The sequence below is a fragment of the Antennarius striatus genome, chromosome 1 (assembly GCF_040054535.1).
Source record: "Antennarius striatus isolate MH-2024 chromosome 1, ASM4005453v1, whole genome shotgun sequence".
In the NCBI taxonomy this organism is placed as follows: domain Eukaryota; kingdom Metazoa; phylum Chordata; class Actinopteri; order Lophiiformes; family Antennariidae; genus Antennarius; species Antennarius striatus.
The window spans coordinates 13707170-13725286 of record NC_090776.1 but is presented as its reverse complement, the minus strand read 5'-3'; the positions used below and the strand labels follow the sequence as shown (position 1 = coordinate 13725286).

Here is an 18117-nt window from a genome sequence, read left to right as displayed (position 1 = left end):
AGAGGAGCCGGTGGTGATGATGAGGCACAGCAGGAATGCAACCTGATAAGGGACAACTGTTACCAAGCTGGCATTTTAATAGGGCAGTGGTTGTTCTTGTTCGTCTCATTACTGTCATTTGGTTTACAGATCTTTGATATCATTCAGCATTTGGCTTGGATAAAAACCCACTTTAGCACAGCAACAAATGCAAAGATACAGAATACATCATATAAACCAGATTAATAGTATTGGATTTAAAATATAGCATTACTTGTGTTTTGCATACATGAAATATTTGATTATACTGTCACAGCAGTGAAGCAGTGAAGCAGTGAAGGTGCAGGCCAAACGAGGTATATACAGAACATCAACAAGAAGGTAAAAACAACATGCTTTATTGACAACCATCTTAAAGAAAACAATATATGGGATGGTACTCTTCTGTGGCAAAAATAATAACGTTAAACAGAATGTACCACATCATCAAACTGAATACTGAAAGATGTCACATTATCTTGCTTCAAAATTACAGACGATGTCAGATTACAAAGCATAAAAAAGCTATTACACCACTTCGATGTTGAGATAAATACATTTTAAAATAGAAATTTCATTTCCAAGAAACACATTTAACTTGATTAGTAACAAAAAGGAACTAATATGACACATTTTCAAGCTCCTACAGTGATTAACAGTCATGGTGAACCTGGTTTCCTTTCACTCAATATGGAAACTTAGGAAATAAATCCCCATATTTTTCTGTCTCAGCTTCCCCAAGTAAGCTTGCAGCAAGGTTTGATGGCCCTCTTTTTCCATAAATGAGAAACACAAATTTGTCAAAAAAACCCCAAACATATCTAGATGCTGACCGGACAGGGAAACTAAAAAGAACAAGGCATCATTTTCGGCAAACACAGATGGAATTTCACAAATACTCCTGCTGTCTAAAGCGACTAGAGGAGGCCGACTGGTACCTGAGCTCTACCTTGTGTCACACTCTCTCGGGATGCATTAAGCAACTACTGAGTCAGTCAGTGTTTGCATTATAGATCATATAAGTAAAACTAGTGTTTGTGGTATGGAGAAAAAGCATTGCTGCATTAACCTCTATGGATGAAAAGGCTCAAATCTTCTGTCATCACAGCTGGTTTTAGTCAGTTGTCACACATTTGTGTCTTACACCCAGCAGGTGATGAAACACTGGGCTACAGTACATTTTGAAATACCACACTGGAGCCACATGCAGTAAGCAGCTCGAGCTGTGATAAAAGGTAAAGTTTATTTTGTAGTCATTCTATGGTACCTAACATTATGATCCTGCAGCTGTTAAATCAGTGAAATGCAATAGACTAAAAACTAAAAACAGTGTAAACAAACAGTTACAATACTGACATCGGGATGAGTGTTTGTGTTTTGAAAAAAAAAAAAAAAAGTAGTATGAGTGAAGGTACTGTTCGTGTAAACTGAGTTGCCCTGTGGCTGCACACATCGCCGCCCGACAAAGTAAAACTACAACAGAAGAGGTAAATCAGTGCAGTGTGAAAAGTTTGCAAGTCACCTGGATAATAGACAAACAGTCAGTTAATCAGTTTCTTTGTGTGTGCCGCAGATTGAGCAGCAGTCAGGTAAAAAAAAAAAATGGAAAAAGCATTCTTAAAATGCTTCTTACACACCCATGATCATAAGCATCACTTCTTTTAACATATACATTTTCACGCTTGTAAATTGGCAATGATTCTTATTCCTGTGGGTGCAGTATATGACAACTGCAACTGTAGATCTGGCTGGTGATGATCTCACAAAAGCTTTACATTGTCTGATTCTTTGAGTAAAAAAATGTGGATCTAAACTTTCCTCGCTGAGTCTTCTCTGTGGTGAATACTAATGTCCATATTTAGATTTCTAAATAACTCAAATGAAAATATTTAGCATGATTATTAAAACAGTCGAAACCATTATCCCCTCAAAACCAACACACACACACCACCAACACCCAACACATTCAATCTGCTCTCACTTTGATTGCTAGAGAGCCATACATTCATATAACTTAGTGAAAATACTGCAGATCACTATTTTTCTTCCAACACATCCACAGCATCGCTTCACCCTCACAGGCGGAAACATGTAGATTTGAACAAGTAGTTCCATTCACAACTGAAATGACAACAAAAGAACAACATCCTACTGCATCTATAAGTTAATCCTCTGCTTGTGCTGAAGGTTCACTGTTATCGTCCCTCTTATTTGTGCCAAGGGTACATGGATAGTGAGCCAAGTCCAGAGCAGCAGTTCCATGCCAAACACACTAGTGACTCAACCGTCACTAAAGAATTTTGGGGTACACGTCATTTCCATATTGAAATGACAAAATCCACCCTTGCCAGAAGACATCAACAAAAAAAGAAAAATCTGTTGTTGATTCTCCTCCAACTTCCATAACTGATCTGTTGTTCCAGATCGATCTCCCACCAAGGCATCTTTATGCATTAAAAAAAAAAAAATTAAAAACAAGCTACAGACAGGCTTACTAAGAAGTCAGTCTGTGTTCAGCTCATTTGCATTAAAAAGAAATCCCATTCAAATAAACCAAACTGAGAAACCCAGTCCATCCGTGGCACGACAGTACGGCAAAAACTATGTCAAATTCCGCTTACTCCCCATCACAATCGGTCGAGCAAACGCCACAAAGTCATCGATGAGAACAGGCCATGCCCCTGAGGAGAGGAAAAAAATGGCGCATGTGAGTCACATCTCAATATCTTGACTCATATAAGAGGTAGTAATTTGTTGATGTGATGGGTTTACAACCCATCACATCACTTTTTGGCTTTACAACCTTCTTTCTCTTTTCGTATTAGTACCCTTGTTTTATCACCTGTTGTGAATGTTTTTGTTTTTCAAAAATTAGCAAAATAATAATAATAATACAGAGATGTCAAACCTCACTCTGACATAACATTTTAATTAGCATTAAACATTAAATATTGACCGTATGAAATAACCAGAGAAAAGTTAAATATAGTTTTTCTGGGGTATAAGCTGCTACACAAGCGCAAGACAAACAGATGGAAGGGATAATGCACCGTGGAAGACGTTACCGTAGTTTGACTGTATTTTTAAGATATTCTTCACATTGCACACATCCCTTATGATCAAAAACACACGTAGAAATTCTGCCGTTTATGGATCAGTAACTCAATAATCTGGAAATTACGGTAATCTCACCTTCCTCATCATAGTTTGACATGTCGTCAGCAATCATGTTGCCAAAGTCCAGGAGAAGGTTCCAAGTGTCCTTGGGAATTGAGCGCTTGTGGTGCTCCTGAATGCAGCGAATGAACAAGAAAAGAATCGTTGCCATTCCTCAATTCAAAAGTCCAGCAGTAACTACAGTACTATGGTGGACTCTATTTGTGTATTTGTTTTTATCCTAATGTGTTTTTTGATAGTGATACTTCTAATTATGAAACATTTAAATGAAACTAAATTTTACATAAAATTTAACACAAAAATAAGTTTCCTCACCAGCAAGAAACGGTTCCAGAGGTCCAAAAACTTGAAGCGACCCGTGAGAACTAGATTCCAGTATTCAACAGCCATGTCTAAGTCTAGGACACAACAGCCAAATACTTCAGTATTTTTTTCCCTCAAATTTGATCAACTTTATGAAGTGAAAACTGTTGACTTTTAAACTGATCCAGGTGTGTTCTTACGTTCTAAATGTGTTGTGCTTACCTAAACCTTTCTGCCCAGGGTTCTTGGCGAAGTTGAAGGTAAACTGGTAGAAGTCTTTGAACTTTCCTGAGTCTTTAAGCTCTTGCTCAAGTCGGGGAAGGGCTCCTTTGAGTTTTTCAGGACTGTCACACCTGGAGGAGACATAAACAAAAACAACAAACAGATCAACCTCCCAAAATCTTGTGTAACACTGAACAGCGCCAACATGAACTGGTGCCATGTGACGTTTCTGATAAAAGATTTTTGTAAAAAATCCTATTCCTCCTCAAGCTCATAGTGAACACTTGTATGCAGTCTGGGTGGGGTTTTTTTGTATGAAGAATAACAGAGCTTCTCTGATCAAATTGATTTTAGCAACACTGATGCTCACCCCAGCTCAGCCATGCCATCCAAGAACTCTTTTCGGCTGAACTCGCACTGTGTTGCCGCCCTGAACTTCCATGCCACCACGAGAATGCTCACACTAGCTGGGTCCAGAGTCAGGTCGTCACAGAACTGCTGGATTCCATCAATGCCAATTTTATTCTCATCGTGTGGGTCTGAAAAAAACAGTGGACCATAACCATAACAGAGCTGTGGTGCAACCGATAACACAAGCACACTGTACTACTAATGAAATAGTTTTTAAACTTTTCTTAATTAGAAGTAAAAGCAGAAACATTTGCTAGCTCTTGCCTTTGTATCTATTGTAGAGCTGTTCCAGCTTCTTGCGGTCCACTGACGTTTTCATGGATTCCCTGTAGTAGAGGTCTGGATTCTGGAAGTAGTTGTCTGTGGCAACCTCTAGTTTCCAGTCATTCTGCATCAGGCAGTAAATGGCTGTCCTCTCGCTGGTCTGTGTGAAGGACATAAACTGCCGGACTTTCTCCCTCTGTGATGACTTCAACTTGTGCTGCAAGAAAAACAGGAACACATGTAAATGAAGGACATGAGGAACCTGTTGGGATAAAAGAACCATCAAACTATCTCAGCCCCACACCCAAGACCCGTTTTCCCCCCCGAAGCCACCTGTAAACACACCTGGAGCATACTCACTGCCCCACCTTTCCACTTCCATTGTGATTCATTGTTGAACACAATTTACATTTGAACACAGTGAAGTTTTTGAGAGTTTACATGAAGCTTAATTCATACAAACCAGTCTTAACTTAAACATCATTTGATCATGTCTTGACCTAATTTGGATTTCTTATCTGGGGGAAGAAAAAAAAGTTCCTGTACTTTAGATGTATTCAAAAAGTTTCATGCACCATAAACTGTAAGCTCTGGTAGAAAGTGTGTAGAACAGTAAAGGTTCATACCATGCGCGCAAAACATTTGTCACTTCCGAATGCACGAATGCAGACCTGACCCACCAGGATCAAACAGCAAATTCACCGTGACAGGCCAGTATGTGGCGACCTACTTCTCCTGGTAGATGACAGTTTGATCCTGCGGACTCCCTCCGGACCGAAGTGTAATAGTACAGGCGAGTTACCAAAAAAGGCTAAGGTACGTGCCCCAAGTGTCCAATCTCAAAACACCAGCGTGCCTTCCATTTCCCTCATATTCCCGACACACGTCATTCTGACAAAGCAACACTTGGTTGCGGATGTCCCACTTTTTCCGCATCAGTTTGTCCTCTTGCCGTCAGTCTTTATAGTTTTCCAGGCTCGTTGAACGACTTGACCCGGTTTCTCGCTTTAATCGTACCTACCATTTTATCTCACGCTGTTTTTGGCCCACTTGATGTTCAATTACCCCTGATGCGCAGGCGCGACAAGACTCCGCCGCTGTAATGGGACAGGATTTATGGGAAATGAAGTTCTAGAAAGAGGAGCGAATACCCAGCCCGTGTTCTGAAAAAGTACTGTATATTGTACTTATAGGTTTCTTGTACACATATATAAAATATTTATTTCCTATAATGCGACTCTTCTAAAACACACGAATTAAAATTATCGCATGACAGCCCAAACAAACTCGCCACGATGCAACCAAACATGAAAAAAAATAAAATAAACGGAACAACATTTTTAAACTTATTTGACTCTTATGGCTTATTTTGAGTTAAATGCAGCCGTGTGATGACGAAGATAAGTCAAAATAGACAGGAAAAAAGAGATGTAAACACTTACCCAGCTGTACAACTTGAGCACATACGACCAGAAGGCGATAAAATAATTGACATTGAAATATCTGAGAACTACAACTCCCATATCAAAGTCGAGGAAGATGTTTCGGAAGTAACTTGATCTAAATTTTAACCAAAGATACATCGATGCGATTATATCCAGAAACTATGCAGTGCCTCTCCAATTTAGCGGCAGATAACCGCGAAAGTTATATTATGGTATGTCTTCACTAGTCTTCACAGAAAAGTTATGGTTACTTATACACTTATCGCCAAAGCTGTTTAGTTAGTGTTAGCCAGTTTGTTAGCTTTAGCTTCGTGCCACGGGAGTGTGGTCTCAGCTGGCTGGAGCTGGTCTGACAGCTCTGAGGAATTCGGGAGTAAATGTAGTTCTCGTCCCAATTCCTCAGTAGAAAACCGGTTGAACGTTCTACACATTAAAAAAGTGGTCCAGCTTCTTTAGGGGTGGGGGGTATCCCACAGTATCGCACCTACCTGGACATTAGCATCCCGTTGCTAGTAGGAATAATGTTACTGACGGCAGGTCGCAGCAAACATGAAGGCTGGAACGTCAGGTCGGTCGCTGAGTGAGTCGGTGAACGCCTGCTTCGACGCTGCCTCCCAGCTATGTGGCAGGGGAGGAGCGGCGGCTGCGGTGTCCAGGCGCTACAACAGCGCGATTGTTCGCTTCCTCCTCTTCAACTTCTCCCTGAACCGTGGAGCGATCTTGGGAGCTGTCACCGTGTTTATACAGGTAGTTACAGCATTTCGTTATTCGTCTATTTTCCGCGGTGCTCTCAGATGAAAATATTAGTGTGGTCTATCTTTGGTACGTTCGCATGTCGGGAGCTCTGCCGGGTCACGGTGCTTCCTGGCAGGCTGGGAACAAGCGTCCCTGTCTGGGCTTCATAATTAGCTTTGAACGGCTATGACGATCTCTGATTTCTCACTTGTCGGGACTGTAATTTTGTCATATTTACATGTAATTAACTTGTAATATATATTTTTGAAATGAATCGCATGTATAGGTCTTCGGGAACCATTAGTGACAACCAGTCACAACTTAATTGACTGATTATATTTGACTCCCTTGTACCTTGTACTCCTTTGAAGAGTTTATTAACGAGGAACATGAGAGAGAGAAAGACTAGAAGAGGTGACTGTTGTGGACCAGGAAGTAACGAAGATTAGTCAGGATGAAGTGAGGAGGACATTGAAGAGGATGAAGAGTGGAAAGGCAGTCGGTCCTGATGATATACCTGTAGAGGTTTGGAAGTGTCTAGGAGATGTGGCAGTAGAGTTTCTGACTGGGTTGTTCAACAGGATCTTAGATAGTGAAAAGATGTCTGAGGAATGGAGGAGAAGTGTGCTGGTGCCCATTTTTAAGAACAAGGGAGATGTGCAGAGTTGTGGCAACTACAGAGGAATAAAGCTGATGAGCCATACGATGAAGTTATGGGAAAGAGTAGTGGAAGCTAGACTAAGGGTAGAAGTGAGCATTTGTGAGCAGCAGTATGGTTTCATGCCAAAAAAAGAGTACTACACTATTTGCTTTGAGGATGTTGATAGAGAAGTACAGAGAAGGCCAGAGGGAGCTGCATTGTGTTTTTGTAGATCTGGAGAAAGCTTATGACAGGGTGCCCAGAGAGGAACTGTGGTATTGTATGAGAAAGTATGGAGTGGCAGAGAAGTATGTTAGAGCGGTGCAGGACATGTATGAGGACTGTAAGACAGTGGTGAGGTGTGCTGTAGGTGTGACAGAGTTCAAGGTGGAGGTGGGACTGCATCAGGGATCAGCTCTGAGCCCCTTCTTGTTCGCTATGGTGATGGACAGGCTGACAGACGAGGTTAGACAGGAGTCTCCATGGACTATGGTGTTTGCAGATGACATTGTGATCTGTAGTGAGAGCAGGGAACAGGTGGAAGAGAAGCTAGAGAGGTGGAGGTTTGTCCTGGAAAGGAGAGGAATGAAGGTTAGACAGACAGAGTACATGTGTGTGAATGAGAGGGACTCAAATGGAAGAGTGAGGTTACAGGGAGAAGAGATCAAGAAGGTGGAGGATTTTAAGTACTGAGGGTAAACAGTATGGAGACAGGTGGAGAAAAGTGTCAGGTGTGATGTGTGATAGAAGAGTTTCAGCTAAAATGAAAGGAAAGGTGTACAAAACTGTGGTGAGACCAGCGATGTCGTTTGGTCTAGAGACAGTGTCACTGAGGAAAAGACAGGAGACAGAGCTGGAGGTAGCAGAGATGAAGATGCTGAGGTTCCCTTAGGGAGTGACCAGGATGGATAGGATCAGGAATGAGGGACAGCACATGTTAGAGGTTTTGGAGATAAAGTCACAGAGGCTGGACTGAGATGGTTTGGACATGTCCAGAGGAGAGATGGTGAATATATTGGTAGAAGGATTTTTGAACTGCCAGGCAGGAGGCCTAGAGGAAGACCAAAGAGGAGGTTTATGGATGTAATGAGGGAGGACATGAAGGTAGTTGGTGTGAGAGAAGAGGATGCAGAAGACAGGGTTAGATGGAGGCAACTGATTCGCTGTGGCGACCCCTGAAGGGAAAAGCCGAAAGGAGAAGAAGTACTACTGAGTGGGCATTTCATTTTAGTACAATTTGCATTCATAGTTATAGTTAATTTTGACTTTTTGTTTAAAGACATTTAAACTCTCATTACCCTGAGTTGTGATGAATGTTACCTCTGTTTTTACAAAGTGCTGAAAATTTGCTATTGCATTAAGTGTTTTTGTTTTCTTTACATAATTAAAGTGTGTTTATTTTATTAAAATGCACTTCAGCTGTTTGGTGGTGTTAAATGGTACTTTTTCATTATTAATTTAGTGATTCATTTATTGATTGATTGATACTGTATGTGCATTATTATTATAATTACAGTAATAATAAAAGTAACAGTAGTAATGATGATGATAATAATAAGTAGGTTTGTTATTTATCTGGATAAAGGGACAGATACAGGATTTTTTTCTATCGAATTTAAAGTAGGGAGGCAGAGATTTCTTTCAGTTTTCATCTGTCACACTGATTTTGATAAGACATTTGCATTATGAAGGGGTAGCCACTTTTATTCTTGACTGTGGCCCTGATAGAGGTATTTACAACCTCTTTATAGATATTTTATAGGTATTTACAATACTGTGGACCTTTATAGATATCATTAGGATTATTAATTATCCAGTAGTGGATAAGCTCAGTTCAGTCATAGAGGGATGGGCAGAGCCGGAGTCTGCAAATTAAACATCCTTGACTTACAAAGGTGTGGTCCTGTTTTCTTAAAAATTTCATTTCAGTACACTCGGTCACTATCCATTGCTGTAAAATAGTGGTGTAAATAAACACATTCTGTTTGCGAAGGAGAAGGCATGTGTATGTCGCCAAGTCAATTTCCAAATGACATCACATTGGGTGGAACAAGAACACTGTATATTGAAATGTTAAAGATGACATGCTTTGTCATGACAAACCCACAAAATGCGAGCATGACAAGGTGTTACTAGCTTATGAAAAGCAGCCTGGAGGACGGGCAACTGGTGTGTACAGATTGCTAACATTCAAGTTTGTCAGCTGCAAAGTTATTTCCCTTGACTTGAACAGGAAGCACACAAACACACACACACACACACAAAAGGTTCACTTTCAGTGGTTTTATGGGCATTACTGTGAATCATTTTATTTTCATCACACTGTTATAGAATTTAATATAAAGACAAAAGGTTTTTTTTTTTTTTTTTCGTTACTCCCACATTCTCGGTGGTAGTGAAAACATTTTTTCCATTTTGAAGATATGCAACAGTTATGTACATTTATAAATTAGGAAAGCAAAAAATTCTAGAACAGCTGGCCTGTGTAGTTTTTAGCTGACATACCTCAGCAGGAGTAAATACACCCTTTGCTGTTGGGGAGAATTTTCATCTATATTTCCTATAAATCTTTCCTTTAACTGTTTTTTTCTCTCATCAGTTCTTTATTATCGTCTCTTATCTGTGGTCATCTGTTTACTGGATTTTTGTTTCTTTCCCAGGTCTTTTTCTTTTATTGATCTTCACCCTCGGGTGAAGCCAGAACTAAAGGCGTGAATGCAGTTTGTATATTGGATGCTGTTCCTCAGCGCTGTGGGGACGTTTGCTTTGCTGCAAAGGAAAGAGATGACCGACAGAACCATCGAACATCAGAAGAGCAATGGACACACGTATGGCCACAGTTGGTTTTCCAGAAACTGCATGCTGCTGGTGGGTCTCATACATCGGAAGAATGTGATTGTAAAGAAACTTGCAGCAGCTGCTGAGGCTGTTGGACAAGACGAGGCACTTTCAGATGCTGAGAAGCAATTTCAGGTAGGGTCCGAAACAGTTGATCACAATGACTCCAATGCTATTTTCATACTTTTCAGTAATTGTGTTGTGGAGGCAGGTTTAAAATTGCTTTAATTATATACAGAAATTTTGAAGTACAGTTTCAAATAAGAGTCATCTGTGTGTGCATTCCATTGTGTGTCACCATGACAGATGCTTGATTGTTGTATTGGTACACTCAGGACACAACCCACAACATATTGAAGTAATCACCATTAAAGTTTTTTTTTTGTAGCTGGAAAAAAGTGATCTATAGTTTGCATTAATGACGTACCTGCCTTCGAATTTTATTATCTCTTAATCAAAATATGCCCGTACATTTGAATCCTTTGCAACTTTTTGAGATATGTTACAGACAAACAGACAAGCGTGGGTGATCAAATAACATACACAGGGATTAGTGTATGAGGATGTCACCTATTTAATAACTGCGGTCCTCTCCACCTGCTTTCAGGTTCACACTCTGGAGGTTTTCCAGAAGGGGTTGAATGAGAGCGAACACCTGGTGTTCCAGGCGGTGCTCAGCCTGCAGAGGGCAGTGCAGGGAGACTACAAGGATGTGGTCAATATGAAGGAGAGCAGCAGGCAGAGGCTGGAGGCGCTGAGGGAGGCAGCCATAAAGGTGGGTGGTGATCAGTGGTGTTTTTTGGACACTCTAATAAAACAGTGTGTTCTCCAAAGAACTGTTTTGTAAATGAAATTGTGAAATGTACTGTGTGTGGTTAATTTGCAATCTCAAAAAGAAAGGAAACATTCTCATCAAGTTCACGCTTTTTGAACACAGTGAAGTCTTCAGAAATATCTTGCTTTGAGAGCTGCAAAAACCTAAAAAGATGTTTGAGTATAAAACAAGAAGCAAACTTCATTTTTAATTAAAGAGCCGCAGCTGGAAAATATTTGTCATTTTTTTTGCTTGATCTCAGTGCAATCATGTTATCATTCTGCAATATTCTTGTGTATAAAATAAGACACTGAAGTTTGTTGGAGCCATTTGTCCTTAAAATATATGAGAGCATCATTTATATAAGTTTTCCACCTGTATGAAAGAATAATTTCTTGTATCATTGCACGCTTTTTAGTCCTGCTATGTACATTTTTCCTAACATGTCCATATAGCCTACATGCTGGGTTTCCCCCACATGCATTCCACATATTTGGTTTTCCTCTCACCCTTTAGGAAGAACAGGAGTACGTGGAGCTCGTGGCTGTTGAAAAACACCAGCAAGAAGCTGCCAAAAGTGTTTTAGCGCAGAACAAAACTCTATCTATCCTGGATGAGATCCTGGAGGACGTTCGGAAAGCAGCAAACCTGCTAGAAGAGACGATAGAGGAGCACGCCTTTGACAACAACAAACAGGTAGCACATCACACGTTCAGGTGGTTGCTCATACTGTAATGCAAAGCTTGACACTGTGCCTCTTGTTCACGCTCGCTGTTGTGTAGATGAAAGGAGTGAATGTAGAGGCAGTTCTGAGAGTGGAAGATGAAAACGAAGCAAACAGAAAGAACAAGTCCCGGCCAATGGAAGTGGAGGATGATCTGGGACTGAGCATGCTCATCGACTCACAGAACAACCAGTATGTCCTGACCAAACCACGAGACTCCACAATGCCGAGGCCGGACCATCACTTCATCATTGTGAGTTCACACACCCCCCGTCAGGATCAAATCCCAGGTTGTAGAAAAATCCACATTCAGTTTGCGGATTTTTATTTAAGAATAACTGTTAACAACATTAACTGCTCTACAATGGAATAACCCAGACGTGTACTGTATTTACAGGATTTGGTTTCAATCGTGATTTTGTCCCTGCCCTGTGGTTGGATCTGCAGTCTAGTTGGTCTTCCTCCCATGTTTGGATATATCATCTGTGGAGTCTTAATCGGTCCCTCCGGCATGAACAGCATCAAGGTGTGTGTGGGGGTGTGTGTGGGTGGGTGTGTGTGTCCACTCTTACATCAGACTTAAAAGAGCAATGGCCAGTCTGAGTTGGCCTCATGTGCTGGGTGTTTACATCAGTCTCTGTGTCCTGCAGTCAATGGTTCAGGTGGAGTCTCTCGGGGAGTTAGGTGTGTTCTTCACGCTCTTTGTGGTTGGACTGGAATTCTCCCCTGAGCGTCTTCGAAAGGTGAGTAAGAGAAAATGTGGTTAAAATAATTACCAAATCATTCCACAGCAGCTTGGTAGCAGATTTCTTCTCCGCTGACGGTCAGATCAGATGCCTGATGTTCTCTGGGATCTCATGAAAACATTTGTTCTGTACAAACCGGTTTCAGCTAACATCGTGAACTAGGAACACATCTGACATTAATGACAGCCCTAAACAAAAGACGACATACTTGATTTCGTTGCAACTCAATTGAAGTTTTGAAAACGTTTTTTAAATCTTGAATTAAATTTTAAACTTCAATCTTGCCTATGATGTTAACTTTCTGAAAATTGTCTAATATCTATATACCAGTAGTTGCAAATTAATGTCACCTGAAAGGTTGAAATCACCTTTGAGCCTTATGAGTGTGTGTTAACGTGTGTGTGTGTGTGTGTGTGTGTGTGTGTGTGTGTGTGTGTGTGTGTGTGTGTGTGTGTGTGTGTGTGTGTGTGTGTGTGTGCGTGCTTGTGTGCGTGTGTGCGTGTGTGTGCAGGTGTGGAAGACGTCGGTCCAGGGGTCATGCTACCTGAGCCTGCTGATGGTTGCGGCTGGTTTGTTGTGGGGGCAGGTCTTGCACATGCGGCACACCCAGGCCCTCTTCATTTCCGCTTGCCTCTCCCTGTCCAGTACCCCACTAGTGTCCCGCTTCCTAGAAGGGGGAGGCAGAGGAGAGAGAGAAGGTATGTGGTTGTGTCTGTGCACATAAATGAGCGTAGATCATGCATCGTAATGTGACAAGCATCTCGCAGGAAATGGTTACTGCCCAAACAAGTACAGTGGTACCTCAACTTATGAAATTAATTGGTTCCGGAAGAAATTACGTAAGTAGAAAATTTTCGTAAGTAGATACGCGTTTTGCTACGCGTTTCGTAAGTAGATACGCGTTTTGCTACGCGTTTTGATACGCGTCCATGCAAATGCCCTAATCCGTTCCAAGCCTCCCGAAATTCCGACATAAATGTTTTATAAAGCATAAAAATGCATCAAAACATGTAACAAATACATGTTGCAATTAGATTATTCATAATTAATGAGAGTTGTGCATAACGTAAAAAACAAAGAATAGAGTAAAGAATAATAATGACGGTCATTTACCTTTTAACAGCTGTCCCCATTGTTTTTTGCCCTCTTTGGTTCATGCGCTCCTATCTCACCATGCCGAACAACAGAGTGAATTCCAGTCCTCCTTTTGAACTTCTCCAACCACCCACTCAATGCCTTAAACTCCTTAAACTTCCTTTTGTTTTAATAACGTGGCGATTGTAGATGCATTACAGCCATATTCCTTGGCGAGATCAACCAAACGCATCCTTTTCTCATGCTCTTCTATTATCTCTTGCTTTGTTTGTATGGACAAAAAACTATTTTCTTTGTCTTTTCTTTTTTCTCTTTTCTCCATCACTTTCTTGGGGTCCATAGCGAATACTCAAAAAGTTAATACAGTATATTTGCGCAAAACTATCAGAAAACCTCAAGGGTCGAGACTCGAATGACGAGGACACAGAGGTCCCTCTTAGCCAATGGGATGCCAGGAAGATACTAGGTAATAGCCAGTGGCAGAGCAGCTATGAGAGTGTTGAGTTCAGGAACCTGTGGGAGCTGCGAGTATCAGCAGATACTGTGTTTTTACCTTACGTAAGTCGAAATTTCTTTCGTAACTAGAGGCAATATTTTCCTGCTGAGAAATTTCATAAGTAGAGACAATCGTAAGTAGAGGTACCACTGTAGTTGATATGTGCTCGTTATCAAGTGGCATGAATGTATTTCAAGCTGTGTGTGTGTGTGTGTGTGTGTGTGTGTGTGTGTGTGTGTGTGTATGCGTGTGTGTGTGTGCTTGACAGCTGACCGGGACTACAGCAGCGTTCTCCTGGGGGTGCTGGTGATGCAAGATGTTCAGCTGGGTTTCTTCATGGCCATCATGCCGACTCTGATCCAGGCACAAAGCGGCGAGTTGGACAGGTCACTCAAGTTCTTGTCTGCTTGTTTCCAATTCTAACCAACAATACAGAGCTTATCTAAATCTGTTGTCCCCTTTGTGAAGTACAGCTTGCTGTATGGAGGTTTCTGCATCTTATACCTCCTGGCTCAGGTCCTGCTCTCTATGGTTGCCGTGATTCTTCTGTGTGTGGTTATCAAATCGTTCCTGATTGGCCCCTATTATAAGAAACTACATGCTGAGAGCAAAGGCAACAAGGAGATCCTGGTCCTTGGCGTGGCAGCTTTTGTCTTTTTCATGCTGATGGTACGCACTTTGAACGTTTACTCTCAGATGAAGAGCTCTCTTTGTTTACAGACGTTGTACTTCTTTGCTTTCCCAAATGACGAAGCTGTGTTTATTTACCTGTCATCAATCGACGGCGCAGGTTACCGACATTTTGGATGTTTCCATGGAACTGGGCTGTTTCCTGGCTGGAGCTTTGTTGTCCTCACAGGGTCACATGGTTACAACAGAGGTCATGGGATGCATCGAGCCAATTAGAGATTTCCTCGCAATTATCTTCTTCGCCTCTATTGGTCAGACTCAGCATGATGACTTGTGACAGACATCCGTCTCATTGTCACGTTCTGTTCCATTTACGTGAGGCTTAGCTGATCTTTTGCTCTGGTGTGACATTCCAGGTCTCCACGTGTTTCCATCGTTTGTGCTGTATGAACTCACCATCTTGGTGGCGCTAACGCTAACGCTTGTCATTATGAAGGTACGGCACTGTTCTCTCCCTTTTCTTGACCTCCTCCTGTTCATCTTTTCTGAAATCTCAGTCCTTCACCTCTCTACGTAACTCCTCATTGTCTTTCAGTTCGTAATGGCCGTGTTGGTGCTCACCATCATCTTGCCTCCAAGCTCTCGAAACATCCGTTGGATTGTCTCAGCCGGTCTAGCTCAAGTCAGCGAATTCTCTTTTGTCTTGAGCAGTCGTGCACGTCGGGCTGGCATCATCTCCAGAGAGGTCTGTTGAAAAAAAAAAGAAGTGTTTTTGATGCATTGAGCAGCTTAAATCTCTTTACTATTTGATTTTTTTTTTTAAAAAGAGGAAGAGCTAACCCTTAGGCCTCATTTAAACTGATCAATCACTCTTGTCTCTGCTCAGGTGTACTTGCTGGTCCTCAGTGTCACTACCCTCAGTTTACTTCTGGCACCAGTGCTGTGGAGAGTCACCACTCAGAAATGGTTGACTCGTGCCGAACGCAGAGCAATCACGTGACCAGGCCTTGATATAAAACACTCCACTGCTTTTTCATCATCATTGCCTTGTTAAAAAATACCTCTTTCAAAGGCCCTCTGACACAGTATGCCACCCGTTACATTTTCTACATAATCATCGATGCAGAATTTCCGTCTGTGTTCTCTACGGTTTTATTTGACAGCACAAACTGAAGTCATTTCAAGTAATATCTATTAAACTGCAACACCCCTTCTGACCCAAAGTGTTCAATATGGACAGGAGATTTATTTAGTCAGCTGTCCACATAGAGGAAGACAGTAAGTCCCCGAGCAAAGAGTCACAAGATCTCTATATAGATACAGAAACAATCTTAAACATCCAACCAGGCCAGCAGGTAGTAGTGTCAGCAACTGGCCACACCCATACACGACATGCATGAAATGTTTTTGCAGTACAAATCCTCCAATTTCACTTTGACTTGTCACCCTCACAGAGTTTCTTCTGGTATCTGAGAAGTAGGGATAAATCGCTAATCCCTAGTTTATTGCAATAATTGTGAGAACATGAACGAATTGAAAACTGTCCAATCGCATTACGTGGAGAAACATATATTTAAGAGTGGGAGCTGCAACCTGAGGGATATCTGCTCTAACAATTTACCAACAGTGGAAGGATAGAAATTTTGCATTACTGTGTTACAAACCCATTTCCCAAAATGCTGGGAGTCTTTGTATGTAAATTGTATGAAAAAATAGAATGCAATGATTTTCAAAACACTGAAACTTTGATAGGGGCATGGTGGTGCATGGATAGCGCAGTCTTGGTTTTTTTTTTCATTTGAAAACATTCAAAAATATTTAGAGCAGGGTCATGTTTACATCAGCCCATTCTTTTAACAACATTCCTAAAGCGTTTGGAAGTAGAATGTTTTCTTTTTTTAGCTTGATAGAGGATTTCAGCAGCTCAAGAGTTCAGAAAAGTTCAGAGCCTCCTTTGTCGTAATTGTTTCACAAGGCTCTAAATATGGTCGTTGGGTTATAAATCAGGACTGCAGACAGACCTGTTTCTCACCTGGATCCTAATGAAGGGGCCATACTCTTAAAATACATGCAGTTTGTGGTTTAGAATTGTCTTCAGGAAATGACCTGGCCTTCTCTGAAAAAGGTGTTATCTGTGTGGCGGTACATTTTGCTGTAAAACCTGTTGTTCAACATTATCGGTGCCTCAATTCAATTTGATCATGAAGTTATCTTAAGGTAGAGCAGGGAACGATTTGCTGTTTTAGAACCAGATCTCTGTGCTCCTCTTCATCTTTAGTTCAGAAAGACTCTGGATGGTCTTATTATATCCCATCATGTACTAGTCTCACACTTTGTTTCACGTTATACAACTTTTCCAGTCATTCATTGATTCTGCCCCTATATTTTCTAAATTAGCATCAAATTAAAATTGGATGGAGAATATTAAAAAAACAGACATTTTAATTTTAAATCATTTCATAGCTTGTTTTTATATTGCTTTCAATTAAATATGGGTTTCAGTGAATTGCAAATCATCGCATTCTTTTTTTCCTTACATTTTAAACAACAACCCATTTCTGTTTCTATGTATGTTTATGTACTGTATAACATGTTTTCATACGAGCGTATCCAGATATTTGGAGATGGACAAACCATCACAGCTTGATGGAAACCATCCAAGTACTAGTACTATCATGCGCCGTGTGTAAAGAGAGATTTATTTTACATTCCTCTGCACTGTTTTATTTTTTTTCCATTTTAAACAACTTTGCCTGCACTTTATCTCCAACACTCTATGATAATACTGGGACCAAATCTCTATATAATCATGTAGAGTAAATCATCAGGATTCTCTACTATTTTTCTGTATTGTGCTCATCGATGCCTTAGACATTGTTAATAGCAGATTTGGATTCTTCCTTGTGCAAAACTGTGTGCTATATTTAATAGATGGTACTTCTAGTTTACACTAATGATTGTAATACTGTGAATTTATCCATGATTCAAACTTTAAAATTCCTTTTAAGAAGAACATAGACGTTGTGTTTACGCTCCCCGTTCCTGCTAAACTTTGGTGTATTACACAAGTAACAAATGTAAATGCAGTTGATTAAATATTAGCTCACAAGACCATACTCCTGTACTTGTAATGAATGTCAGACGTATGTGCCTCCTCTATGTTGGATCTGCAAGAGAGCACCATATGGAATCTCATGCTATAAGTGTCTTTACATTATCCTCTAAAACTGTCAATGGAAATTAACCTACACATATAGTTTATTAGAAATCTACATATTGATTTTATTTGAGCATGGTCCTCCACCACCACGTTCTCTTCAAACTTGTCGATCAAATTTGCATATTGTACCAGTTGTTGTCCATGACGCCAAATGTTTATTTTTTTTTGTTGTTCAGTTGATTTCTTAATTTATTAAAAAGTAAAAAGTTTTATGTTTGTTTTACTGTGTTTAATTTCACAATGCACAACTTTGAATGTGTGAAAATGGGCTGAGGCTTAAATGGTTTAAAGTTTATAACTAAAGACCAAAGTAATCCCAAAAGTGTCTTTGTTATGTCA

At 40.6% G+C, this 18117-nt stretch overlaps 2 protein-coding genes across 6 annotated transcripts; one reads left to right on the top strand and one right to left on the bottom strand.

Moving 5' to 3' along the window:
* Positions 1 to 134: 134 nt before the first annotated feature.
* Positions 135 to 6458, bottom strand: dcun1d2b (DCN1, defective in cullin neddylation 1, domain containing 2b). Of its 4 annotated transcripts, none has more exons than XM_068330632.1 (7): positions 5417 to 5641; positions 4396 to 4612; positions 4091 to 4259; positions 3721 to 3851; positions 3511 to 3593; positions 3211 to 3307; positions 135 to 2699 (listed from the first exon to the last, which is right to left on the bottom strand). In XM_068330632.1, the coding sequence occupies exons 1-7, from the start codon at positions 5417 to 5419 to the stop codon at positions 2620 to 2622; spliced, it is 780 nt and encodes a 259-aa protein (XP_068186733.1). In that variant the 5' UTR covers positions 5420 to 5641; the 3' UTR covers positions 135 to 2619. The 4 variants fall into 4 exon arrangements, with proteins under 4 accessions (XP_068186733.1, XP_068186638.1, XP_068186912.1 ...); XM_068330537.1 differs by lacking the exon at positions 5417 to 5641 and adding an exon at positions 5022 to 5410; XM_068330811.1 differs by lacking the exon at positions 5417 to 5641 and adding an exon at positions 5126 to 5410.
* Positions 5919 to 17987, top strand: tmco3 (transmembrane and coiled-coil domains 3). 2 transcript variants are annotated; one of them, XM_068330010.1, is made up of 14 exons: positions 5919 to 6052; positions 9876 to 10188; positions 10661 to 10828; positions 11384 to 11563; positions 11650 to 11844; positions 11989 to 12117; positions 12242 to 12334; positions 12849 to 13035; positions 14197 to 14314; positions 14402 to 14597; positions 14719 to 14869; positions 14975 to 15054; positions 15154 to 15303; positions 15445 to 17987. In XM_068330010.1, exons 2-14 carry the CDS (start codon positions 9931 to 9933, stop codon positions 15556 to 15558), a joined length of 2019 nt encoding a protein of 672 aa, XP_068186111.1. In that variant the 5' UTR covers positions 5919 to 6052; positions 9876 to 9930; the 3' UTR covers positions 15559 to 17987. The 2 variants fall into 2 exon arrangements, with proteins under 2 accessions (XP_068186111.1, XP_068186017.1); XM_068329916.1 differs by lacking the exon at positions 5919 to 6052 and adding an exon at positions 6456 to 6587.
* Positions 17988 to 18117: the final 130 nt, after the last annotated feature.

Bases quoted from the DNA above. Each gene is read 5' to 3' on its own strand.
- dcun1d2b (XM_068330632.1), bottom strand. The intron at 3,852-4,090 runs GTGAGCATCAGT...TGTCTCCTCCAG, and splicing joins GATGGCATGGCTGAGCTGGG to GTGTGACAGTCCTGAAAAAC. The intron at 3,308-3,510 runs GTGAGGAAACTT...CGCTGCATTCAG, and splicing joins TCTGGAACCGTTTCTTGCTG to GAGCACCACAAGCGCTCAAT.
- tmco3 (XM_068330010.1), top strand. From the start codon at position 9,931: ATGCAGTTTGTATATTGGATGCTGTTCCTCAGCGCTGTGGGGACGTTT. The intron at 11,564-11,649 runs GTAGCACATCAC...GCTGTTGTGTAG, and splicing joins CCTTTGACAACAACAAACAG to ATGAAAGGAGTGAATGTAGA. The intron at 12,335-12,848 runs GTGAGTAAGAGA...GTGTGTGTGCAG, and splicing joins CCCCTGAGCGTCTTCGAAAG to GTGTGGAAGACGTCGGTCCA.